Source organism: Falco biarmicus, chromosome 11, assembly GCF_023638135.1.
Source record: "Falco biarmicus isolate bFalBia1 chromosome 11, bFalBia1.pri, whole genome shotgun sequence".
Lineage (NCBI taxonomy): Eukaryota > Metazoa > Chordata > Aves > Falconiformes > Falconidae > Falco > Falco biarmicus.
In genome coordinates, this window is record NC_079298.1 from 21868061 (window position 1) to 21894481 (window position 26421).

The window sequence follows — 26421 nt, forward strand, 5'->3', positions numbered from 1 at the left end:
GGGCGGGGCCCTGGGGCGGCCGCGGCGCGAGCGGGGTGGCGGCGGGTCGCGCCCCGGGAAGGCGACGGCGACGGCGGCGGCCGAGCTGCGGCCTGCGGGGCGCTCTGGCGGGGGGGAAGGGTCCCCGCCGGTCCCGCGCCGCGCCGGGCAGCACGTGGCTGTGGCGGGCGGTGACACCCCCGCGGTTCGGTGACACCCTCCGCGCCGGCCCCGGCGGGGGAGACCCGCCCCGAGGCGCGGCCGGGCTGGGTAGCGGGGTCACGCGTGGGCCCCGTGCAGGCGCCGCGCAGACGGGCCCGGCAGAGCGGCTCCGCAGGCTCGGTGACATTAAGGCGCCCATCCGAGCTGCGGTGGCGATGCGTTTCAGTAGCAGGCAGTAGTTGACGGGCACTGAGGTAAGAGGCCCCGAAGGAAACCACACGCCTGTTTCGTTTGCTTGTGTTTACACGGTGATGGAACAGCGTCAGGGTGTAACTCCGGATTTGCACCAGCTGACACGCCAGGTGAAGTGTGAAGGATTGCGGCGGGTGTGCATTTTTGTAAGACCAGGTGGCTTCGGGAAAGCCACACTTCAAATGGCTGAAGTCCTCCTGTACTGGAGATTCAAGGGGGAGCGGTATGTGTCATCCCCACCACCACCCCACCCCCCAAACTACAATTAAAGGGAACAGTAACCCACAAATTGTAATTTTGCTGTCAGCACAGGAACTTGAATTGCATTTCTTAACAGATTTTCCTTCCCCAGGCTGCATGTTGTGCTAATACAGAGAACCCATTTGCATAACTTCTGTCAGTCTGAAGCATGGCTTGATGGCTTTCTGGTACAGAAAGTTAGTTTAAATGTTCTTTACACTTATGTTCTGATTACTTTCGTGTATTTGAAATGTTTTCCTCATTGTATGAATACAGGACATCTGGAATGGAAATACACTGAAAGAAATGTCAGCTGATTTGGAGAAGCGGTAATTTTGGGTGTGTTTTTAACATAAAAATCCAGAAGGCCTGACCTGGCCCAAAGGTTAACGGTCCAGACTCGTGATCAGCTGGGGAAGGAGCATGCATCTCTATACGCCTTTACAGATTTGCCCACGTTTACACTAGTAGTGAATTCTGTCCTGCTGGGTCTTCTGGCTTTCCAGCAGAGGCCTTTTGGTGAAATTTATTCTTTGATATTTCCTTTAAGTAGCTTTGATGGTTATAATTATATAGAAGCAGGTTAAATTTAGGGACTGCAGAAGGTTTTCAAGCAGCACGTAGCATAAACCTTTCTGTCTCATGGAAATTCATGGCAGTGAAAAAGCAGTGTTCCTTTATAGCATTGTAGAATCTCTGATATTTAATTACCTTAGCTCTGGGAAAAGGGTATCGTGCAACAAAGACTGGAAAACCAGTGTCAAGTCTCTGTACTGCTTTATGCCACGTGTTTAATCCTGAGCAGTGGCAGGAGCACGTCTCAGGGGCAGAAGGGATCTCAGCGGAGTTCTGTTGCCAGTCCAGTCCCCCCTGAAATGTAAGGCACGCTATCAGCGCAAGAAAGGAGGGTGTTTTCTACCTCGTGGTCAGCTGTATTTTTGCAGGTTGTCTCCTGAAGCTACTTCGGATCCGCAGGAACCGTGAAATGCGCCCGATTTCCTGCAGTCATTCCGTACCGTTCAAAGCAAAATCAATCACCGTTTTGAAAGGAACGCCGCCGGATCGTGGCTCCAGGCGGCCGGTGGCTGCAGCTCCTCCCTGCCAGTCGGGGCACGGCGGGAGCCGCAGAACTTGGCCGTGCGGGGGCCCCGCACTGCTGCAGCCCGCCCGGGGCAGCGCTGCCGGCGCGGCGCGGGAGCGGCTGGGGCAGCGGCCGCGGCCCCGGGCGGGGCGGGGGGTCCGGGCGCCGCCTGATTGGCCGCAGCGCGGGGCCCGGGGAAGGCGCGGCGGGAGGCGGCGCGGCGGCGGCGGCCGCAGGATGGGCGGCAGGGCCGGCTTCTTCGAGGTGGGTGCGGGCGGCGCCGCGGGGCAGCGCCGGGGCCGGGGGGCGGGCGGGGCGAGACCGGGCCGGGCCCCGCAGCGACCTGCCGCCGGCGGACGGGGCTGCCCCGCGGACTCGCCCCTCTGTGTTCCCCTCCATCTGCATTGAAGCGCCGGGGAGCCGGAGCCACCCGCTCGCGGGTCCGCCGAGGCGAGTGACCGCCGCTGGAGCCGGGCGGAGGGAGCCGGGGCTTCCTCGGGGCGGGAGGGCGGGAGCGGCCCCCGCCCGCCCCGTCCTTCCCTTCCCCGGGCACGCTGCTCCTGCCCGTGTCCCGGCGGTCCCCGGAAAGGCCGGGCTGGGGGGGATGTGCCAGGCTCCGGGCGGGCTGTCGGCGGTCTGCGGAGGCGGATCAGCGGCTTCCCGCGGATCTCCCGAGGGCAGCGCCGCGGCCCGCCTGCCGCCGTGGGGCTGGCGGTGCATCCCAGCCGCAAGGAAGGAGCGAGAGCGAGGAATGTTCTCGGCACCTTCTGTCCCCAACTTCTGGGGAGACCCTGTCGCCGGTCGCTGTGCACGTCGCCAAGAGCCGTCTCGCTGAGCCCTCCGGGCCGGCGCCGGCGTGGCCCCGGGCGGCAGCACCCCCGGGCCGGCTGGGCTGGGCTGGGCGGCGCGGAGCCGGCGAGGGAGTTGGTGCTGGCCGAGCCCGGCGCCCCCCGGCGCAGCGCCCACCGCCCGGCCGGGCGATCGAGTCTGGGTGGGGAACGAGACAGCCGGCCCGGGGTTCGGTAACAGCTCCTGGTGTGCGCGGGGTGCAAAGTGACAGGCACCGGGGGAGAGCGAAGGGTGAGGTATCCCGTCAACTTAGACACACGGCCACGCCGACTCTGCTAGAATTAGTTAGGCGGGCTGATGCAAAAATTCTCCGGAGTGGCTTGTATTACAAAAACAGGTCGGTATGAGCTCAATGACAGCAGTCCTGAACGTGTTTCTGCAGGCTTACACTTCAGTTTCTCCAGCACGACTTGCTTAAAAAATGAACACAGTTCCTCCCTCCCCATGCAAAATACAAAACAATTGTTATAACATTAACAGAATCCAAAAAAATCTGAAAAGCGGCTGCTCCTCTTTCTTACAATGACCTAATACTTCAGATCTCGCTTTTCAAAGCTATAAAAGCATTCTGCACATCACACAAAATTCAGCAGAATAGGCTGTCTCCAGCTCTTGTGGCTGTGATGTAGGCACCTGTGCCGTGCCTTCTTCTCCGCCGTGTTTACACCCATTTTTAAATAAAAACAACCAAGCTTTTCACTGCCTCCTGCATTTCTACTACTGTCCCAAACTCTGCTGAGATCCAAATGCAGGAGCAGACACGTGTATTATCCTCCTGAATGTATTTGGTCATTGCCTGGTCTGCAGGTTTGGTCTTCTGCTTTAGCCATACTGAACGTCTGAAAAGCACTTGCTACTAGAAGACCTCAAAAGCATGAACATCGTTACTGTTACCTGATTTTGCAGATGGGGAAACACAGGAAAGTGGAATGCCCTGCTGCATCTTGCTAGGCAGAAGAATAGCAGCAGATATAGGTCTTTTGTGTCCTAAATCAAGATCTTGTGTTTAAGCAACACTAATCCAAACTCAGAATGCCTCGTGAATTTCTGTGTCAGCCTTGTATGTTTTAGTACTTTTCCCTGTACAGCAGACAACGGGTGGAAACACATTTGCCTAGCTCATCCAGTGTGTGTCTGAGCTGGCTCAGGACGTAGGATGCGGACAAAGGCAGCCTAGGTAGCACCGAGCAGTGCTGTTGCATATCACTTTCTGCACTGTTCTTCCCCACTGATTTGCTTTCTGTTATAAATTCACTGAATTTGTATTCTGAATTGCATTTCCCCACCTTGCATTCAAAACTGAGCTATCAAAAGAGAGAAGGTAAGTGCCCACCTCTCCCAGTGCTTCCTGAGGAGGGAGGGAAATCTCTATTGATGTTATGAACGTGAGTGTTCCCTTATTGAGGTATTGTACAGTTTTGTACTTCTCTCTGTACATTTCTAAACTATTTACCGTTTATTTCTCTTCTGTGGTGCTTCCTTATGAGAATCATGAAGCACTTTACAATCACCGAGCTGTCACTGTTTGAATTTTTTAGAATATGGCCATTACAAGTATAGCAGAGCTTCATTGGTAGAATATTTCTTCCTGTTTTGTTGAGTTTGTGCATTTGATCATGCCAAGTACACAGTCAGTTTTATAGGTTCCTGAGTATGTAGGAAGATCCTCTCCCTTATGCATGAATAAAATTACTCTTGGGTGGACAGACCTACAAAACGATGGCCAAGAACATCAGACTGACTGAGTGCTGAGGCTGTTAATTCCATTGCTTTTCATTATGAGAGTCTTCCTGAGTGCAGCTAAAGACAGAAACGTTTAAAAAATAGGCAACATTGTATTAAAGTGACTGTTAAGAAGCCAGTGAAAGGCAGATTCAGCTTTGGAAGTACCTTTAGCTCCTTATTTTGAGCTGGCTGTGTTCAAACCATACCAAGAATTAAGAGCAACCACCTAATCAAGCCAAAGTATGCTGGACTGGATGGATGGACAGCAAAAAAAACCCAAAACACCAGAGTGCCCGAGTGATATCCCTCTGCTTATGAGATACCTGTATTAGAACCGATATGCAAAGTCAGGTCCCTGTACTCCTAGACCTATGTCTGAACGGCAGCCTCTACATTTCTGATTCTGTAACAATGCTAGAATAGGTCTTGTTTACATCAGGCACTGGTATATTTCTACTTTCACCTCAGCTTTTTTATCAGTGATATCTCAGGAGAAGCTTAGCAAGGACAACTACAGTTTAAAGAAATACATGCAGACCTGAAAGTTCTGCACCTGATAATTTTCATTGGTTCACCTCTGAAAATTTAGAGATTTATGATAAAGATTTCAATCTAGATAATATTATCTAGGAGTGTTCATTTCTCCAAACTGTTTAAAAAACAAGTCTTCTGACCTATTTTAGATATGTTTCGGGTCTTGTGATACAGTTTATCCTAAAAGTGCCTGCTTTTCTCCTTTCCGTACAAGGGATGCCTGTGTGACGTGCTCAGATGTAAATGTCTGTAGTAGCACACTCTGAAGTTAGTTAGGCTAATGAATTCTTTCTACTTGACAGGTTTAGGTCTTCAAAAGCATTTCATATAAAGAAAATAGTACAGTGTTCTGACTTCCTAGAGGAAAGATACTTGAACACACACACTCATACTGTAGAAAATTTGTGTCATAAGAGCCACAGTTGTCCTTTTGCTTCCTTAACTGGTTTGGATGGGAAGTGCCTCTTGTGAGCAGTGATAACCAAAAACGTTTTGGAGTCTTCACTCCCTGAGGATAGATTGAACCAACATATGCAGTACCGTCTGAAAGCCCCCCCTTTGCTGGCATTTAAAGTTTCTCCTTCTGACTGTGATGAAAATGCTCTGAATGCAAGGGAGGGGGTGGGGGTGACGGCTGCCTGGCTGGCATCGCTGAGATGTCACAGCTCCTGTTACAAAGGTTTCTCCCACTCAGAGCTATGCTGTCTAAAGCCTCATCAAGTAAGAGCACTGAGAGCAAGTGCCAAAAGCAGGACTGCAGAGGATTTAAAGCTTCTGTATCCTCCAAGAGTTGCCTGAACAAGACAAGGCCACATATGAGATATCCGAATGGTCATTTAAGGGGACACTGCTGAAAATTGCCCTGCTATTTGAAGATACCTGCTCTGTTTTCACAAGTAACACATAAGATCATTGTCACAGGAAGAGATGAGATGATTGGGAAAAACATTATCCCTTTCTCTCCCCTCGCCACTTTTCCACACACTTACCAACACTTTCTACACTCAGTCGTGCTGCTTCACTTAAAAGACAGCAGTTTGTCCTTTTTCTCTATGGATCTTGAGAGAGAAACTTAATTTTGTATAGGAAAATATGATGGTAAAACATTACCTGGCAGGAAGTACCTGGAGCTACTCAGAATTTGAAGGCTATGTTTGAAATCAAAAGTCTTGTTTGAAGAAAAAAAATGGTCTTTTGAAGTATATTTTAAAAAATTAATGCAAATCTTGTGCGTTCACCTGTCAGCATAAGGTATCCAGACTTCCCAGGGCTTCCAGTCTTTATGCTCTGTCAAAAGAAGCAGACTCATCCTTGCTACCTCTAGGTTAAAAAAAGGAAAAAATCTCTCTCATTCTTTTCGATTCCATGTCAAAAACATACACTGGATGTACATTTTGACATCCATACACCAAATGATCCATGAGAAGTAGTAATGGAACTGTAGATACTGAAGATCAGCATTGCAAATCACAGTGCTGATGCAAAGAAATTATTGTGATTTCGCGAAGAATTTATAAACCTCTTCTCCCTGAGTACTGCCATTGTAGAAAATAATCACCGTAAACTAAAGCCTGAAGGCAATGAATATTCTCTTGTGTGTGGAAAAGGCTATGCAGCGGAGTGTTGAAAAACCTGGATGTCTGCTTAGTGTTGAGTCAAAGCTGGCTTAGGTTCTCAGATGGAGGCACCCCAGTCCACTTCATAGTGACAGTGATACTCAGGGAATGGTGTGACTCTTCAGTATGCCTGGGAAACTGGCAGTGTGCTGCTCTGTGTTAGCCAGTGTAAGTAAATACACACTGCGCAGTATTAACTTGTGCAGGTTCCTTTCCCATCTTGTGTATCCTCCTGGAAGATGCATGCTAGTAAAAGCTGGAAAATTTTCATAGGCCTTCAAGAGCCAGAAGTCGCTGTGAAAGCACAAACCACTTAACAGCTCTTCCTTTTGTGAAAAATAAACCGGCTCCCAACTCCATGGGAACAAACCTTTCCTTTCCTTCCTGACCATCCTTACGCCAGCTCACTTCGTCCCCTGTCAATTGCACAAACAGGTTTGTCGTTCTGAAGGATGACCATTTGTGCTCTACAGCTGTTACCAGCCACAGGTCCACAAAGGGACTCGGGTTTTGCTGTGCCTTCAGGTTAGGCACCCAGCTCCAAGAGTGGATATGACAAATTTGGTGAAGGTATCCAAGCTGACTTCAACTCTGTCCCTTTACCATGTAGTATCCCAAAAGGCATCTGCTGTAGGGAAACGCTGGACAGAAGTACAGTGGAAGGGAGAAGTGCTTGAAGCAGCCCAGAGAGACAGGAATTCAGGATTTCTCTTTGGTAGAAGGCTGCGCTTCTCACTGGAATACATTCCTGTCCTCTCCTGCCTGTACTTTCGGGTGTCTCTTGCATTCTTTATTCCTTGCTTGGTGGCCCAAGTCGCCCAGACTGTCTGTGGGAGGAGTGGGGAATGGCAGAAGACAATCTAAAGCAATTTTCCCACTTCTGGCAGTGTGTCTAACCATTACATATAAAGCCTGAAGAACTAGATCATCTCCTTTGCTGACAGTATAGTTTCATTCAGGAATAATCTAAATGCTGTGCACTGTGCTGACCTTCAGATAAAGATGGTTACTGGATCAAAGTCCTCAAGGATTTAGATGCAAGCATGCCTAATTAACAAATCTGAGACAGGTGGAAGACATCAAAATGTACTATGAGTTTCAGGACAGTTCAGACAGTGGTGCTCACGGGCTTGCATAGGAGCAGAACTTGGGAAGCTGAGGAGTAAGTCCCTAGTGTTTATCTTGTGAACCTGTAAATGTTAGACATCTAAATTCTACAAAAGTGAAATTTAATTGTATAAAACCTTTTGAGATGGGTGTAACTATCTTTTCTCTTTATACATAGTGAAATAAGGCAATAAGGTTCTAGTCTCATGAAATATAACCCAACTGCTTCAAAGAGGTAAGGCTTTATTTAGTTGGACTACTTACAGTTTAAGGTACAGCACTCCACAGGTAAGATGATGGAATTTTGCTTTGTGGTTAAACTTTTGCCTTGGTTCTGTTTTGGGGATTCCTCATGCAGCATGTGACTAAGCTGTGGAACTCCGTGCCTCAGGACACTGCATGCAAGAAGTTTACACATGTTTAAAAGGCAAGTGGATAAACAAATTGAGGGAATATCCATGAAAAGCTATTACACACAAAGGCAGCACTTCTGGTAGAGGAAAATGCAATCTCTGTGTCTGTCTCCTCCCCTTCCCCCAGCCACTACATTCTTGCCCTGTTCTGTTACGTTTTCTGAGTCACCTGCTGCTGGCTGTATCAGAAAGGAAGATACCATCCTAGATGGATCCTTACACTCATCCTCTGCAACAGTTTGTACATTCCTGTGCAAGGGAAGTTTCAGACTGAAAGTCAGTTGTAGCAGCAGCAGCACAAACACAGTTTTCAGTGTACGTACACTTACAGCCATTTTCTTTTGGCTTAACTCTATTGACTTCAAGAAAGTTATTCTCGTACATGCTAGTGTGAGATCACACTAAGGCATGCTTACTTCCTTCAGGAACAGCATAGTCTACCAGAAAATTCTAAGGAGATAGAGAAAATGACTAATTCCATAGAAAAAATAAAATATTTAGAAAGATTTAATTAGAACTAGATTTTTTTTTGGTGTTAAATTCAAGGAACCTGACTTATGTAAGCACACAAATAGTTCAGGGAGAATTCAGTCTGCATTATTCTTTCCCAGGCTGGTTGGTTCCTAGACTGTAAAATAAGCAATCTTTTTACTGAGTTATTTCAAAATAAATCAATACAATATATGGTTAATGTCAGTGCTCACAAAATCTCACTCAGCTACAGTTTACTCAATCTGCTGAGTACAAATGGCTGCAAATAAAACTTCCAAGAGGCGCAGACATGATAACTTTATCAGTATTTCCATAATAGTTATCACATAATTTCTGAAGATCTGTTGATCCTTAAGAAGCACTTGATACAGCTTTAAACTGTGGGAATTTGATTCACTATATTTTTGTAATCCTGTTGCAGGGACACTGCATCTTAAAAATGTTTTTTTAAATGCTGTTTGCTCAACAGTTTTCCCCTTATGAATAAACTTTCCCCCCTTTTATTTTCTGAACAAAAGTTTAACAGCTGGATTTATTTTTCTCTGCTTATGTAATGGATTGTTTATTCTTTGCCCTTGACCGTTCTAAACAATAATAATCAAGAATTTTTCTGTTTTTAAAGAGACTATCAATCTTTAATCCTTACACACTAGCACAAATTTGTCTTCTAAAATTGAAGATACTTATTTGTAGTCACTTATAGAAGAGTTTTAACATGGCTGTCTTTCACAAATCTGCCTGTTGATTAAGTTCTACTCAAAGTAGTTTTAGAGAAGCCATAATTTAAAATGCCTTTAAAAATTCACCAAGTAATTGGACTGTAAGTCATACTGCACTAGTGCAGGCCAACAGTCAGTGTCCTATTGTGCTAAATGCTTTGAAAACACATAGACATTAAAGTTCTCTGAGCCGAACAGTTCATGTTTGAAAGGGATGATACCCATGAGAAAGTGTTCCAAGAACAGATTGCTGGGTATCTAAAAACTGTTGCCAACCAATGCATTAACTGACTTGGTGCTGCGCCTGAAGAAACACTGTGTTCAGTGCTATGTGGGTTCGTGTGATTGGCCATTATGTTCAGAAAAGATAAAATTTCTTGCCTTGGATCAGGCTTTTCTGTCCCTGATGCAGGGATCATCTGAACACTGGGGAATGTTCTGATACAGCTAAGAGGTGTGATAATTAGAGGAAACGGTCACCTTGTTTTCACTCTGTCGTCACACAACTTTCTACAGACTGGAGTGGAATCTAAAGCTGTGTTCTTGCATCCATCTTTCTGAAAAGGGAAGGAATGTTTGATATTTGCTTAGATCTTGACAATAACTGAAAGTAACAGAAATGTTTGAAGTTCAGGAATGGGTGTCCAAAAAAAAAAAAAGAAACATTAAATAATTTAGGTTGCAGGGGACTTCTGGAAGTTGTGTAGTCCAGCTCCTGTTTGAAGCAGATACAACTAGGTCAAATGGCATTAGATCTTCCCCAGACCAGTTTTAAATACCTCCAAGGATGGAGATTCCACATCCTGTTTAGGCAAGTTGTTCCACTGTTTGGGCAAGCTCATGGTGAAAAAATTTCCTTGTATCTGATTGGATTTTCCCATATTGCAACTGATGTCCATTGCCTCTCACCATTTTCACTGTGCACCTTCAAAAAGATTCTGGATCCACCATGTCTATAGGTTCCCTTCAGGTATTTAAAGAAATGGGCCAGTACAGGCAGGTATGTCAGTTTGACACTTCAAAGAGACACACTGGAATAGAACCAAACAATGGTACAGAAGATCTTGTTTGTTTTCCACACTGATTCCGAAGGTCCACAGAAGTACCTACATTTTTGTACAGCCACTCCCCTGAAAACCACAGAGCAAAAGAAAATGCTCTATATTTTTCAGTCTGGCCTTGTGCATAATAAGAATAACTCAATTAAAAGAGCACAGGTGGCAGAAGGCAATCAAAACCACTCTGTAATTGGCCTGGAGAAGATTCCTCTGATACAGCCACCGAAGGCCATAGACTAAAACAGCCCCCGGGGGGTTCTGATCCAAACTGTGTATGCTGGGAGTGGGTATGGAACAGGAGGGAGACTGCTGAGACTGGGGACTGCTGTAGTCTGTAGGGCAGTGGTATTCACTGAGGCAAAAGCTTTGAGATACAGCTCATTTTTTAATAATCCTTATAGCAACTTTGCATCAGAAAGGACAAGAAATGGTTTACGGCCCCTACAGTACTTGTTCTGTGGATGGCAAGAGTCAGAACGCTGTATTTCAAGAACAGCCCTCTGGGAAGGGAATCCACTCATTTGCTTTCCCATGGAGATGTCCCACAGAGACACTAGAACTTGGTATTTGAGTCATTTCAAATTAAAAAAATAAAGGGAAAGCATATAATATTCCAATCATTGTTAGATATCACAAAGGAGGAAAAGTGCTTACCTCCCTTGATGTCCTACATAAGAGCTTACGATGCACAAGCAGTAAATATCACTGCAATAGTACCCCTGGCGGAGATCAGATCTGATACTTCTGGCTGGAGCTGAAGTGCTCCATTGCTGCACCAATACAGAAAGAACAATTTGGGACAAATAAAACAAGGAAATAAGATACCCTAACCAAGCGATCTCTTCAGTGCAGCCCTATTAGAAAGATACTGGACTGTGACTCCTATTTTTAGTAAGGAATCATATTTAAAGCCTAATGTTAGTCTATCCTCTTGGCCAGTTAATACCAAGCATAATTAATGCTAGATGTTTATTTAAGAAAAACAAAACAACTAACTCGTTTGTTACTAAGTAATGATGTCATTTAGTGTGACAGATAAGCTTTGGACTTTCACTCTTAGCTACACCACAAAGTTCCTTTACTGTGTTTGATGAGAACAAATGAAATTAAAACACCATCACTGTATTTTAGGTTTTGCTAGCCTGCTGCAACTGGGCTTTGAAACCTCTGGGGACTTGTCTGCTTGTCTGTTGGTTAAAATCATAACCATCTGCCAAAGTGCCATTTGATCATGGAAATAAACTGCTCTTTCCTTTTCAGAGCTGTAGCTAAACCGCTACTTGGAATATAAAATGCTAATATGTAGTTAGTAGTACAGGTGATCTGAGGTGCAAGAGTGAAACTGAATATTCCTACAACAACCTTTTAAGGATTTGTGAAATCCAGATCTTTAGCTGCGTTTGCTCATTATGTTGCCTATGTTTTCCACTCTCTTTATAATTAAAATATTCTGGGAACAATGCACATTAATCTTCAAGCTGTGTGTACTCAGAACATTTGCTTACATGCATACATATGCACATTTAAATTTTTTTTCTCAAACTGTCTAGTTTTACGAATCATAAAAATTATGTTCCTTAGCGATTCCTTATTTGTTCCTCTTGCTCTAGCATAAGAAAATATCCAAGATCAATGTGTTTTAATCAATGTTAGCTACCTCTGCTTCTGAATATATGCAGGAAGATCATTTATTTGGCAAGAATATTACTAGTTTTGCAATTTGAGTGCTTTGAGAACCTGGCTACGAGCAACACTGTCTCTTGAGCACATCAAAATTGTTTTTCACACAGTCCACAGATCAGAGAAAAATGGTGCCTCTGAACAATGATTGTGAATTTGGGAATCAACTAAGAGTTTAGAGATTATGTAGCCAATAATTAGTAATTATCATTTTGTGCCCTATCAGGTGGAAATCCTTGATTGGAAGACAAAGAAACAGCTATGCTTCCTAGATAAGGTAAAACAAAAATCTGTTTAAAATGCTAGGTGACTGTTTAAAAATTACTAACTTTGCTTAAGTAAACTTAGTGTTTATGAAGGTTATTTCATCTCCTGATGGCCCATCTTCGGCCATTGAAGGGGCAATGATGATGCACACTTCGTACTGACTAGAGTACTTCAACCCTTTCCCAGAAGGAGCTTTTGGGCAAAGAGCACGCTTCAGTTCCTTCACTAAGATGTTGCCAGTCATGTCTTACTCACTCATAAGCCATCAAACTGTTGCTGCTGTTGTAGTAACTTTTGATCACTGCTAGAGAGGCTGCCTCTGAAATAGATGTCACAAATTGTCCTTTTTCCTGTAAGAAGTGATGCGAGTCACCCATACCAATCCTAGCCATCTGTAAGAAAGTTACAGTGTTACATTGTTTGAGTCACATTTCTACTTGGAATAGTCTTAACTAGGTGCCTTTCAAAATATGCATCTTACATATGCAATATTTTTTGTTGCCTAGGTGGAACCAAATGCCACAATTAGGGAGATCAGATTGATGTTCCATAAATTCTGTGAGTATAACTTTTGCCGCAGTTCACGTCACATCAGCATATCCAGTATATAAATAGGAGAGAATTACATAATTTGAAACACGTGATGTACACACATAATGCTAAGTAACCTGCAGCTGAATGCGAAAACCAGTGAGATTTCAGTATAGTTTTTTATACTACCCAGATACACCTTTGTGTTTTGTCTGCTGCATAATTTCTTACAGATATTCATGTTGAATAAATATTCCTAAAAATCTTTAACTAAATCTTATCTTGTTGTGTTGCATTCACTGTAATGGTGGATGATGTGAAACAAACATTGTATATATCACACAATTCTGTATGATCTTACAGATCCTCGGTGGTATCCAGCAAGGCAGTCGCTAAAACTTGATCCAAGTAAGTACTTGTGAGGACTCGAGTAACAAAGCTCTGAGCAGGGGCCTGGCATAAAAGGTGTACTCTGCATGGGTGTTAGCTCTTAAGAATGAGTTTCCAGCTACATTAATTAGCACTATGAAGGCTGAAGAGAATCCAGAACAAATTTAATTCTTTGAAAGTACTGAACGGAGTTCCACCCATGTGCCTGGTGCTTGGTAATTAACTCAGGAGTCTGCACATTGTTCCAGTGCACTTTCTAACTACTGAGCACTTGTGCTTTCAAGACAGGCAGCACAGAATATAGATACTAATTTCCCTTAGCTGCAGTGAAATGATCGCCACAGTGATGCTCAGCTGGGAGCACTAAAAAGGGCTATGAGTTAGAGCTATCAATTCACATAATCCACTGCTCTCAAGCAGGAATTAAAGTTCTTTTGAGGTAAGCTAATGCAAAACACATTGCTGTGGATGTGGGATTTGCTGACAAAGCTGATGCCAGCTGGCTGACTTCATTAATGCAGTTGAAGGTATTGCTACTAGAAGCCTCTTAGTACATGTCCTGGGTGCGCAAAAGAAAGTCTAATTGCCAAATTGTGTTAATTGATCTTTGCATTCAGTATAAAGTGTAGCACTTTCTTCTTTTGCTTTCATTAAGCATAAGTTTATTTAAATGTCCCTTAGAAGCATGCTGGTGAAGATTACTTCATTGTGTGGAATCTTTCCGTGGAAAACAGGCGTATGAACATCGTATTTCCTTCTTCAAAGATCTACCTTGTCAGATTCCTCCATGGACTTAGGTTGTGAGGCTTGCCATGAGAAAATGCTGGCCTTCTGGAGATTCCCCCAGATCTAGGCATTAAACCCTTGAGTACTAGTCCAAGTCCTGTGGAATAACCTCCTAGCTGCTTGGCTGGGAAAAAAGGAGGCAATGAAAACCTCTGTAGGGGGGCCTTCCAATCTCAGCTTATCCTAGCTTCTGTTTGTCTGACGATGAGCAATGAGGACAGATGAGAGAGATGGAGGTGCAGCTGACTAGGAGGTCAGTGAACTCTGTTAAAGGGCAGTGACCCACCAGCAAATTCTGCTGTAGCAGTGATGGAGCAAGTCTACTAGACTCGGCAGGCACACAGGGCTGAAAATTCTCCTGTCTTAGTGTGAATAGAGGATCCAGGCTTATATGTGACTACAGGGATACATCAAAATTAAGTATAAACATTCTCAGTTTACTGAGGTTCCAATAAACCCATGTCACGTCAAAGAGTCTCACAGATTGGTTAAAGCACAATATAAAGCTAGTATGCTACCAAAGTTGACTTGAATTTCACTGAAATGTAATTACCTCTTTCCTTCTCAGAAGGAAAGTCCCTGAGGGATGAGGAAATCCTGCAGCACCTCCCTGTTGGCACAACTGCTACCTTATACTTTAAAGATTTAGGGCCACAGATAGGATGGACTACGGTGAGCTATGCTTCAAGTCTGAGCCATTTTAATGGCTATTTTTCCATAATTAATCCTTACATCACATTTTGTCTCTCTCCAATATTACTGCATGATGCCTGCTCTGACAGTGGGTGCAGGCAATGAATCCTCATTGCTTCAGTTCATGTAATCAGGGAAAGCAGTAACAGGATATTCTGAAGGCCTAGTTCCCTGGGAGAGCAGCAGTGGAAAACTTGCTGCAGGGTGGGTTGGCTCTACTGAACTAAGGTGCAAGTTCTCAAATTAATCTAGTTGTCTACTGCAAAATCACTAGGAACTAGGTGGCTAAATGCCTTTGGGGCTCTGCTTCACAGGGCCTGCATAACCCTCCTGACAAGGACCAGGATTATACCTCTATGAGTTTGTCCTGCAAAGGGGCACATGAGCGACTTCACATGTCAGTAATTGGAGTGACTCTAGCAGGAAACCACACAAAAGTAAGATCAGCTAGTGGTCTGCATGTGGCTGCATCCCAGGGTGCTAGCGGCAGGCTAATTACAGCTGATAATTTCTGCAATATTAGTAGCCATCACAAAGACCTTGCATATTTACTGTCTTAGCTCAAATGCAAATTCTGTCATAACTCAGCTGGCAGGCAACACAGCACTGCTGTTTATGCAGTGAGGTGACCAATACCCTTCCAGTTCTCCAGAAGGTCCACGATGCACATATTAAAATAGTTCTAATGAAACAGCACAGCACAAAGGGAATTATGTGCCCACATTAATAATATCTTGTGTACATGACAAATAGCAAAGGCAACATTCATAGGAGATTAAAAAAAGTCAAATGTTCTGCAAGACTGAATCTTTGCATCATTAGTTTGGACGCAATGCTGATAAATCAGGCAGCTATCACACAATCAAAAAACCCAGCAAGACAGGGGAAAACTAATGGCGGTGTATACTCCAAGTCACACATGCATTAATATATACCAAAATATCACAGTGCAGAGTAAACCAGAGTTCTGCCATTCCATAATCTTTCCTACACATTCTGCTCTCCCTGCCCTCCAAAGCTACTTCATTCAAATGTAAGCCAAGAAATACTTTAGTATTATCAAATAAAAAAAGACAAACTTCTCATCTACAGTCAAATCCAATCTTTGCCAGAGAAAATGCTGATTGTTACAGCACAACTTCTCTGAGCGTCCAAATAACTCTAAACACATTAGAGAACAGTGGTTGGGGATTATTTTTTTTTTGGTTGTTCTTTGGGAGTTTTTTGTTGGGGTTTTTTTTGACAGTACAATCAATTTCCCTTCTTTCTCTATGAATGAGATATGGTCCTACCTTCCTCACTTACGGAAGTGTGGAAAATTCAACTGTTAGTGTTTGGTCCAAAGTAAACTTCAATTTAAAGTGATGTTCCTAAGAAATGCACACCTATCTGAAATGAAATCAAGTTAGATAATAGCTTCGTTGGTTTCCTGTCTCTTTTTTTCTTTTTTTTTTCCTTTGTGTTCAAATTAAAGATTGTTTGAACATAGAATGAATTGATTGTTTTCTGGGGATATCTGCCTTGCCTGACTGTTCACACAGATGGGGTCACCTGTGAACACTTACAAGCTGTGTTTCCAATTTAAACAACTCATTCATAAGAAAAAAAGCTGCTCTTTTTCAAGATAAATTCTTCACCAAATTTCATTTTAACCCAAAATAAAGTGACAGTTGTTGAGGGCAAGAGGAGGGTGAGAGCTGCGTAAATGTAACATGCATGTGTATTTATCATGATCTCTGGGCTGCCATTACTATCTTTTCATACCCGTACTGTTTCAGCTGCACTGGCGATGGCTGTTTGTATGCAACTGAGGCAAATGCATTGCAAAACATTTACTGCATGTCTACCAGTTTCACAGCCCAAGCCCAAACCTGCTATTTCCTCCCTGCCTCTCTAAATGCCATCCTGGGTCAGCGGAGGTGTTTATCCCACTGCATTAGTTATCACAAAGAAACCAAAGCAAAACCATCATCTAATTCAGCTGTCTAATTATTTTCTCTCTTTTTGCAGGTATTTTTGATAGAATATACAGGTCCATTGTTCATCTATTTTCTGTTTTATTTCCGCATGCCTTTTGTCTATGGGCTGGATGAGAGATTTACATCAAGTCCGCATCCAGTAGTTAAGTAAGTCCGTTTGCAGGCTTGAGCAGTATTTCTTGTTAGCATTGTAGTCTTATTCCAAATGTCTTGCCACACTTGTTTTTTTAAGCACTCTTAAATGCTTTTGTCTTGCTGTTTCTAGCTTGGCATGTATCTGCCATTCTTTCCACTACATCAAAAGGTTGATTGAAACAGTATTTGTTCATCGGTTCTCCCATGGGACTATGCCACTGAGGAATATTGTGAAGGTAAATTGTGTCAGAATCTATCCATAGCCCCCCTTACAAATCCAGCCTAGCCAACCTATGCTCTGCCTCCACAGCACAGATTTTTTTGGTGTGGCTTTTGTAGTAATGCACAGCAAATCTCACCCATAAAAGCTGTAGTTCTTTCAAAAGAGTTCTTAACGTCACAGTTGTATAACCCTCATGTTACAGTAGTCTCATTGCTTTTTTAGTATTTTTAACCTCCAGCATACCCTTCCTTTTCACTCAGCTTGGTGTGAAGGTTTTAGTAACACTGGTAACTTTTATGGTAGTACAGGCAGGCACAATGTTGAGAGGGTTGCCTCTTTTTTTTTTTTTTTTTTTTTTAAGTCTACCTGTTTTTTAACAATCACTGTACATCTTCTTTGCCCCTAACACTCTCTTTGCTGTTAAGCAACCGTTAATTTACTTTGATCCAGCACAAAGCAGCTGGGTTGTTCTGCATTTTCTTCTCCCACCGGAGCACTCCCTAAGGTTACCACGGCTGCTGTGGCATAGGGCAGCTTTTGAGATGCAGACCTGCTATTTCCCAGATGTCTGCAAAGTAGTACAGTGGACTGCATGGTTATGCATGGGCGGTAGTTATTTTACAAATGTTTGCAACAAAGTACACACTAGTATTCAAAAATACACTTTATACTCAGGAAGACAGAAGATTATAATCTACAACTGGGAAAGCATATAGTATCAGCGTTTGGGTATTTAACTTTTGGGATTTAGACAGACCCTTGGAATTTGCACTGTGGCAGTGACACTCAGCACCTGAAGCTCTGCCTTGCAGCTAAATACTTACAGCTGTGCAGCAGCTCTGATAGTTCTGGTGAGAGCTTCATGCTTCCTAAATGGAAGGAGGGTCCGTAGCTGAGCAGTGGCCCTCAGAAAGAATCCTCCCCAGCAATTTTACTGTGTTTTCTGCAGCAGAAGAGTGCAGGCGTGGTTAAAAGGCTAGCAGATCTCTTAAAGATTTGTTCTTGGCACAACAGTAGCTAATGCATGCTAAACAGCAGATAAGTGAGCAACTTCACCTTGAAAAAGCATCTGTACCGTGTGATAAATCTTCATTTTCTCACTGCTGTCTCTGACAACTACTCGTTCCTTTCAGACCATACAAACTGTTGTTGCTAAAATTGACACTTGTACCAGTCATTCTGATCACTTCTACTTTTCTGCCTTCTCAGGTTGGTGGTACTTGCTTTCATCTGTAAAGTTGATCACAGTTCTTCTTCCTTCTTAGCAGTGCTTGGGTTTGGTTTGATTTGCTTTTATGATTTCATTGGCTTTGGTGGTGCTACTCCAAAATTGTGCCAGTGAGAAAAATATCAGATCCTCTTCCCTTTTTTCTCTTACATACAGATGGTAGACAAAGCTGCTTACTTTAAGTAAGGCAGCAGATATAGATAGCTTATTTCCTAAGTACAGTGGAGTGCTACCTTTAAGAAGAGACACTTCAGTCTCAACAAGCAGAGATCTAAGACAGGAATTAACAAGGTTTGTGATTTTCATCCTTTTTTAACCAGATGGAAATAGGAGTAAATGATACTGTAAACCGCAGCAGGGCTTCACCAAACGTGGTTCATGCTATATACTAACATAGTATAATTCTTTCTAAGATATGTGATTTTTCTAGGCAATGGAAAGGTAGAATGCCTGATTTATCTGGACTTAGTAAACAGCTGGCTCAGGGTGAATAACATAGGGTTTAATACAAAAATTGTGTGGTGGTGAAGGAACTAACTAAAGAAAAGATGACCGTGGTTGTGCCAGAAAAGGATCCGTCAGACCTGTAAGAATAGAGAGGTACCAGTGGAATTCCTTAAAGATTGGTCTTATGACTGTTCTTACTGAACATTTTCATGGGTAAAAAGAAGGGATATTGTCGCTTTGTGTAAAAACATCTGGAGGAAAGAGGAGGAAAGAAAACACTAGACCTAAAGAAATACTATTTAAACCAGGAGACAATATAACAAGACAAACAGAAGGGTACATGCTTGTCATGAACAAACACGGGCAAGGCATTAGGAAATAATTTTGATCTTTATAGGGATCATCAACAGGAGAAGAGAAGACAAAAATCCTAGCCATAACTTTGTAAAGTTACAAAAAATTTATTCATGGGGTCCCTGCAATATCTGAACTTGATCCACAAAATCTTTTTCTGAGAGTTTGTTGTAAGGCTTTATTATTCACCTGGAATATTAAATATTCACAGAAACAATTTTTTCCTTTCGAGTGAGTTTATGAAGTCTGCCTGTACTCTGCTGTTCCTATCTGAACTGCACTGAAAGCTTTTGTATGAGCCATAAGGCTTCTAGTGGCAGCCAGGCATTTGCAATGTTACTGCTAAGGACCTTAGCAGTGCCAGACTCCACTCATCTTAAAGCTCCTTTTCTTATAACTAAGGAATACTCTTGCAGTAAATCATATTCTTTGGATGAATAGTACTTGTTCAGTTTAATTACAGCATGTATTGCTGGGAGCTAAGCCATGATTATTTATTTATTTAATTTTACTTTACTGAAATCCATTGCCAAATGATCCGTCCTGTGCCAAGCCCCAAAGTTAGGGAAAGGTTTTTCATAAGATGCCATTCCAAGATTACAAGAACCTGTTTCCACCTAAGTTTGTACAGCAGTTAGTAAATAGGTGATGGTGGAAGAAGCTAGTGTTAGGGAGGAAGCAGTAGTTTATGGACAGGACACTAACTAGATTGCTCCTCACTGGAGTCATTCTTCTGGCTCTGCTTCTTTTCCAGGGAAAAAGGGAAGTCATCACAGGGAAGTTACTTAATCTCTTTACTATTTTGTCCCACCTGATCTGTAATTATTCATTAATAATTTGCTTTTTCTCATCAGTTACCTACTAATATATAATCTCAGAGCAAGGACATAGTATGGGCCTGTATTATGGCATACCCCAAAAGGTGTCCATTTTGCCTAAGCTCGCTGGGCACTTCAGTGGTTCAATTAATTCTGAAAAGAAAGGGGAAATGCAACAGAATGTTTGACACAACTGTTTGGAGCAGATCGGGGGGCTTACCCCTCACCACCATTTTAAGAAAAATGCACCATTAGACACTGCAGTCAGCTAGTGGGGGTTGCAGATGCTAAGGTAATCACTTTTTCAGGGTATTGTTGCTAGAAATGCAGTTCTGATACATACAGGGGGAAAAGGTTGCAAAATTCAAAGCCACAAAAAAAATGTTAAACCAGGCAGGACAGGCAAGAATGCAGCCTTGAATAAAACTTTTGGCTGCATGAGCAGGAAAGGAAAGCTGTGAAGGAGAAAGCAGGAAGACCTATAAATGTCTAAGGTACATGAACCTATTAGAAGGCCAAGAAAAAAAGTATCACCAGAAGAAGTAAGAGGATCAGTGTTTTATGCAAGAGGAGGGAAGGAAAGACAAGAGGAATGAAAAGAACAGGAGAAGGGGTGAAAGGAAGATAAAGAGCTCAGTTTTGGTCTCACTGAAGTCCAGGTAATAACCAAACATGCCCTAAAACGTTAACAACTGAGGCACTAGGTTTGATAAAGGAAGAAATCTCAGCTGATGAGAGGCAAATTTATGAGTTGTCAACAAGGGTTAAAGTCTGTCTGCAAGGAAATGGCACCTAGAGATGAAAGCATAGAGGAAGAAGAGGAATGGGCCAAGAAAGGGCCTCCCTCCTACCTACAGATGTATAAGAAGGGACAAGATTACCTGTCACCAAGATACTACAACAGCAGTGAGTGTCTGAAGAAAAACTGCAAAGAGGCAGGGCCAGGAAAATGAAACAAGAGGTAGAGACTGTCATTGTAAGTAGGATTTTTTCATGGACGAAGCCTGCGAACAAGCTCTGAGATTCGTCAGGAATGAGTCAGTATAGCCATTAGTGACAGCTGTGTTACCAGAATTCAGAGAGCGGAAGCTGGATCGCAGAAAGCCAAGGGCAGCAGCAAAAGGTACAAACTGAAGATACCACAGTGAAAGGGCAGAGGAAAGTGTCAGGCATGGTGCCTTTAAACAGGAAAAGTTAAAGCATGGGAAAAAAAGAAAACTCATGGGGTGAAGGAGAAAAGGAAAGGCAAGAGATTGGGCAGTACAAAGTAATAAGTGGGGAAAAGAGCGCAGTGCCTAAATCTGGTTCTACAAAGTCTCAGGGGTCAGCAAAACAAGTCACTCCCTCACGTACAGTCTGTATGGCATTTATTCTTTGGCCATTTACTTGCTTCTCAAGATAAATTTGTTTCCAATAATACGATCATATGTTCTAAAACAGTTTATAAACCTAACAGCTCCAAGATACTTGAGAGGAAATCTTGCTCAGTGAGCACTACTTCCTTCCTGTTATTTCCTGCTGTCTGCTCCCACCTTCCCACACTTAGGATGTCATTCTTTGTTGTATTATCAGCAACCTGAAGGATCAGCCCAATTAATTGTTATCAGTGGTCCTTGCAGTGAGTACTGGCCCAAAGGATTGTACTAAAACAGAGAAAAATTCCATGTTTTTCAGAACTGCTTATATTACTGGGGATTTGCAGCTTGGCTTGCTTATTACATCAATCATCCTCTTTACACTCCTCCCTGTAAGTAGCAAAACAACCCTCAGTATGATTTAAGTACTTATGTGTTTGTATATTAGTACTAATCACATGTAAACTTTTATTTTTATAGCTTATGGGAAAAAGCAGATTAATTTTGCTGTGATCATGTTTCTGGTAGGTTCATTGCTCTTTTTATAAAACACTAAAACATGTTGCTTTATTTCTTACATTGTATAAATGGAGGAGTGAGTAGGATTAGCAGATACTTGGAAAGTCAACACTTGGGACATATTACTAAAGCTGACCACTTGCATGCAGAACAGATAAATCTGTCAGTTTTTAATGTGACTCTGTACGCAAGGAAAGATTTCGATTCTGTATCCATTCCAAGACTGGGATATATGGGATATATGCTGGGGTGATGTCTCATAATCTTTAAAAGAATCCTGAAACTACCAGTTTGTCACACTGTTTAAAAGCCAATGGTTTTTTTTTGTGAACTGTCTGTTAAGAATCACAACAGATCATAAAACTCAGAAAAATAAAACAAGAAAGCAATAAGAAAGTATATTGCTGATAATTTCCAGGGATAAAGGTTCATTTTACTGGGCTTCAGAAACTTTTTACAGCTTTCCTTATAAAGCAAAACTCTTAAGTCACTGTCTGTTCATTCTCACAGTTCCTAGGAACATTTCATACACGTGGAAGGCACATTAGTGTAGCCAACAAAGATCTACCCATTTCTCTCATGTATGCATAACTTGTTTAGGGCATCAGCTGTCCATTTGCTTTGAGCAACTACTTGTCAATGACTGCAGGATCTCAAAGCAGCTCTCTAGTATGAAAATTCTGTGAGTTCATAATCTATTCCTTTTTTATAGAGAGACTACATAACTGAAAACACAGAGCTAGGAATAAAACTCAGGAGCTCTGACCACCAGTCATTTGCTTTAATAGTTATGCTTTGCAGACGCTGGAGGCTATCCATAACCATATAAATAGGCAATTTCACTACACTTTCTGCATAATTGATTGGGGAAACATTATTTAAAACCAATGGAGAAACCTGGGTTATGATTCATGTCAATTATACTCTAGAGAAAACTTACTTAGAGTCCAACCTGTATCTTCCTTGGGATTTTAATAGCTTTTGAGAAACCAAAACTATCCAAATAATTTTTTTTTGTGCTTTAGAAAACGTAAGACTAACCAAAAGATAAAACAAGTACCTCCTGGGTTTACTTTTATCCCCTTTGGTTTAATTGCCTTTAGACCTCACAGGGATTATATAAGTAGAAAATCTGATCTTTTGGACACAGAGTCCACATTTGCTGGCAAATATTGTAAATATATGAGTATAATATGGACTCATGTTTGAACAAAGACATTCAGTTCTCCTGTCAGACAGCAACCTTAGTTAAGGATATTTATTATTTTATAATAGAATCTTTCCTCCCCCCCCCCCCCCCCCCTTTATTTTTAAGTACCCCAGATAATAACAAAAGGAAATAACAAAAGGTAAATAGAAGAGAAGCACATTTTTAACACCATCATGCTGTTTTCTTGCAGCTGTGTGAAGCTGGAAATTTTTCCATTCACGTTGCACTCAGTGACCTCCGGAGAAATGGTAAAAATTGCATTATTACTTTTCACTGTCGTACAGCCATTCAGTACTTCTGCAGTTACTCTGCCTCACAAAAGACCTGCTCCTGGAGGGTGGTGATACCCGCCAGCTGACTGCTGTGGGGGTGCAGATTGCTCAGCGCTGTGGAGATTGGATTCTAGGGAAGATCGGACAGTGCAAGGAATCCAACACCAGACTGTTAAACAGCACTTCTTATCTTACTGTCATTTTTATTGGTTAGGGCCAGGTTATGTTGGGGGGAGCTGGTATATTAGTTAACACTGGTAGTGCAAAAGGAGACTGCTAGTATAAGCTATGCTGTGGGGAGCAAGGCAAGTAATTTCACTGGCTTCTACAGGGGGCACAAGATCTCTGTGCAGGCCAGGGTTCTTTGGGCATAAGCCAAAGATCTTATAGCTGTCAACTATGACTGCTAAAATTCCATTCTGTGGCAATCTGAGAAAACCTTTAACTTCTAAATCTAAAACCTGAGGTACCTCTTCTTACAGGAATGACTGTGATCAAAGGCATATGTAGATGTCTTCCTAATGCCCAGAACATTTCCTCACAGTTATCCTACTCCTCCTTGTGGGTCCAGAGGACATGCTGTTTTCCCACATTCTGCTTGTCCCTCTCACAGTGATGAGACACAGGAGTAGGCAGAGTTGGGTTGTCTTTATAGGAAACAATATATTTAGGAGTATGAACATTTTGTGATTTGTTTTCTAATCTATAGGATCCAAAACCCGTAAGATCCCATATCCAACAAAGAATCCTTTCACATGGCTGTTTTTCTTTGTATCTTGCCCTAACTATACATATGAGGTATGTATTTTCAAACAAGATGTTCAGATTTTAGTTTTACTGAATATATTTTCATTTATTTTAGAATGCTAAATATGGAAGAAACCTCTGAAACAGTTCAGCTCAATACATATCCCCTCCTCCCCTAAATCCCATGAAATCAGATTGCAGACAGGAACTTGTCTGTTCTTCCTCTCCTTCCCTGAGGCAATACTTATGGGACTAACCTTAAACAGACAGCCCTGACCCTGGGCCTACACGTCAGTGTGGCTGCTAGACAAGGCAGATACACATTAAAGCAGTGCAAATTCTGCAGAACAGGAACAGCATTGCAATGAGGGGATGGGGGCATCTGGTGGATTTATATTGTAAAAGAGCCCAGGAATATCACAGTACACGGGAAGACAGTGGGCAGACAAATAAGAGATACTGTGGTAGAGAAAATGGGGAAACAGATAAATAGATGTTGTGGTAGGGAAGATGTGCCTGGGTCTTCTTCCCCATTTTCTTAAGTTATACATTCACTTGTGTTGGTGGTGATTGCTTTAGAAGCTTGAATGAGTTTATCAGTTCATATTCCTTAACCAGGAGCCAAACTCCCAACTCAGTTTAAAAGCAGTTAAAACCAGTGCAACTCTGTGTAACATGCACTTTTGCACAGGAGGACAGCATCAGGTTTTAACTTCAATGGAGTTTAACAGATGTTAATGAGAACAGCATCTGGCCTCAGGCTATAGAAAGTTACCATTCCTAGCACTGACAGAAGGAGGTGTGAACAAAGACAAATTAGACAGAGAAACAGATAAGACACTTGTAGTGCTTAAATTTTTGTCACGTTAATAATAGCTATGGAAGCAAACACAAAGGTTTTGTTTGTGATAATAAGGCACTATTCACCTTTTTGGCTAAAGGTTATTAACAAATAGAAATTGATCTGGCTGACCTTGGCTTTTTTATTTACCTGTACTAGGACAAGGTTGTTTTTGATCAATAGAGACATAAATGCAAATGCTGTCACCAGAAATATTTTAAATTTCCTTGGCCAAAACAGGTGGGGACGTGGATCAGTTTCACTATCATGACTCAGTGTGTTCCAGGTGAGTAATATTTTGGTACTTCACCCTGAAGTGATGTCAGTAACAAGAATGTGGGTTTAATACGATAATGAAACTTTGGGTTTTCTCCCTTCCTTCCAGTGGGGCTGTTCACTTTGCTTTGCTTCATTCAGATGACAATCTGGGCAAAGGATAAACACTGCACTTACCTGCGAGAATTCAAGGATTACCCAAGTCTTCGAATGCCAATTATTCCCTTTTTGTTGTAAGAAAAAAGGTATAATTTGAATATTGCACGGAACTTCAAGAAGAAAAAGCTCATAAGCCTCCTGCCAAATAAGCAAATTAATTTAAAGGATTTTGGTGCATGTTTAATCTCCACTGCTGAGGGAAACTGTATGCACTCAAAAGCTACACTTCCTTAAATTCAAGAATTCTCAACTCAGAAGAACCTTTAAAAAAAAAAAAAAAGGCTTCGTTGCACAGCTGGTAGTCAAAAACCCCTACAGTTCACTGAAATCTGACTGACTTAGATTTTCCTGTACTAGTCTATTTAGATGGATGGATCAGATACTGAGAAGTCTGTGCTGAAAAGCAGCTCCAAATTTAGCAGCAGCATTCTGCAAGACATAAGTACATTGGAACAAGGACATACCAACTAACTACTAGAGAGCTCAGTTCAGCCAGCATGGCCAGCTGGCCTGAAGACAGTTGCATGATCTGGCTTGTTTGACTTGAAGAGAGTGTGCTGCCTGGAGGCAGCTGCTGTGTAACAAATAACACTACCAAAGAACATGAATGATTCTTGGAATAAAGAAATGGGCAATACTCAAATACCTGATTTGGGTCTAACCCCTAATTTGCCAAAAGAATCTGAAGTAAGAAGTATTTGTATTATTTATGGATGTAACATCCAGTGTTGCTGGGGTTTTTGTTTGGGTTTTTTAGTCTTCTTCATTAGTAAATTGCATACTAGTAAATAAGGTTCAGAAGATCCTATATATGTGATATTTGGCCTGTTTTCATATAACAAGTCCTTATGATACTAAAGGATCTTTTACCTAGCATTTTATGTCAGCATTCTCTGAATAATTTTTAATACACTTTGTAAATACATGAAGTGACAGCTAGTCCTCAGAATGCTAGCTTCCTTCCTATTTTCAGAGCCAGGGAGAAAAATCAGCTACATTTTGGACTTCCTGTGTTTTCTTTTTCACAAGATGTTCAGTGGGACTTAGCTGGGTTTTGTGCAAATCTAGTAAAAAAAGACTATTGCAATCTATCTAAATGACATTTTAAAGAAGCTATTTTAGAATATGAAGAGAATGTATAGATACTGTTTTGTTTCATGATTAATTTATTTATCTATAATGGATGTATAGAAAGATTTTTGCAACTATTTGTAAAGGTGAAATATGCAATAAATTCTAGACTATATTTTGAAATCAGTTGAAATAATTATGGCAAAAGAAGAT

The 26421-nt window shown here is 42.3% G+C and overlaps 1 protein-coding gene across 3 annotated transcripts; it reads left to right on the forward strand.

Annotated features, from left to right (window-relative positions):
- Positions 1-20: 20 nt before the first annotated feature.
- Positions 21-26419, forward strand: TECR (trans-2,3-enoyl-CoA reductase). Of its 3 annotated transcripts, XM_056356146.1 has the most exons (15): positions 598-616; positions 746-830; positions 910-1978; positions 12134-12184; positions 12681-12732; positions 13069-13113; positions 14450-14553; positions 16585-16700; positions 16819-16924; positions 21433-21505; positions 21594-21637; positions 23033-23090; positions 23824-23912; positions 24943-24988; positions 25088-26419. In XM_056356146.1, exons 3-15 carry the CDS (start codon positions 1619-1621, stop codon positions 25213-25215), a joined length of 1272 nt encoding a protein of 423 aa, XP_056212121.1. In that variant the 5' UTR covers positions 598-616; positions 746-830; positions 910-1618; the 3' UTR covers positions 25216-26419. The 3 variants fall into 3 exon arrangements, with proteins under 3 accessions (XP_056212122.1, XP_056212120.1, XP_056212121.1); XM_056356147.1 differs by lacking the exon at positions 910-1978 and having other exon boundaries at positions 21-616; XM_056356145.1 differs by having other exon boundaries at positions 482-1978.
- The last annotated feature ends 2 nt before the right edge of the window (positions 26420-26421 follow it).

Coding starts and splice junctions, on each gene's coding strand:
- TECR (XM_056356145.1), top strand. CDS start 1,619: ATGCGCCCGATTTCCTGCAGTCATTCCGTACCGTTCAAAGCAAAATCA. Junction 12,185..12,680: donor AGCTATGCTTCCTAGATAAG/GTAAAACAAAAA, acceptor TTTGTTGCCTAG/GTGGAACCAAATGCCACAAT. Junction 16,925..21,432: donor CACTGAGGAATATTGTGAAG/GTAAATTGTGTC, acceptor CATGTTTTTCAG/AACTGCTTATATTACTGGGG.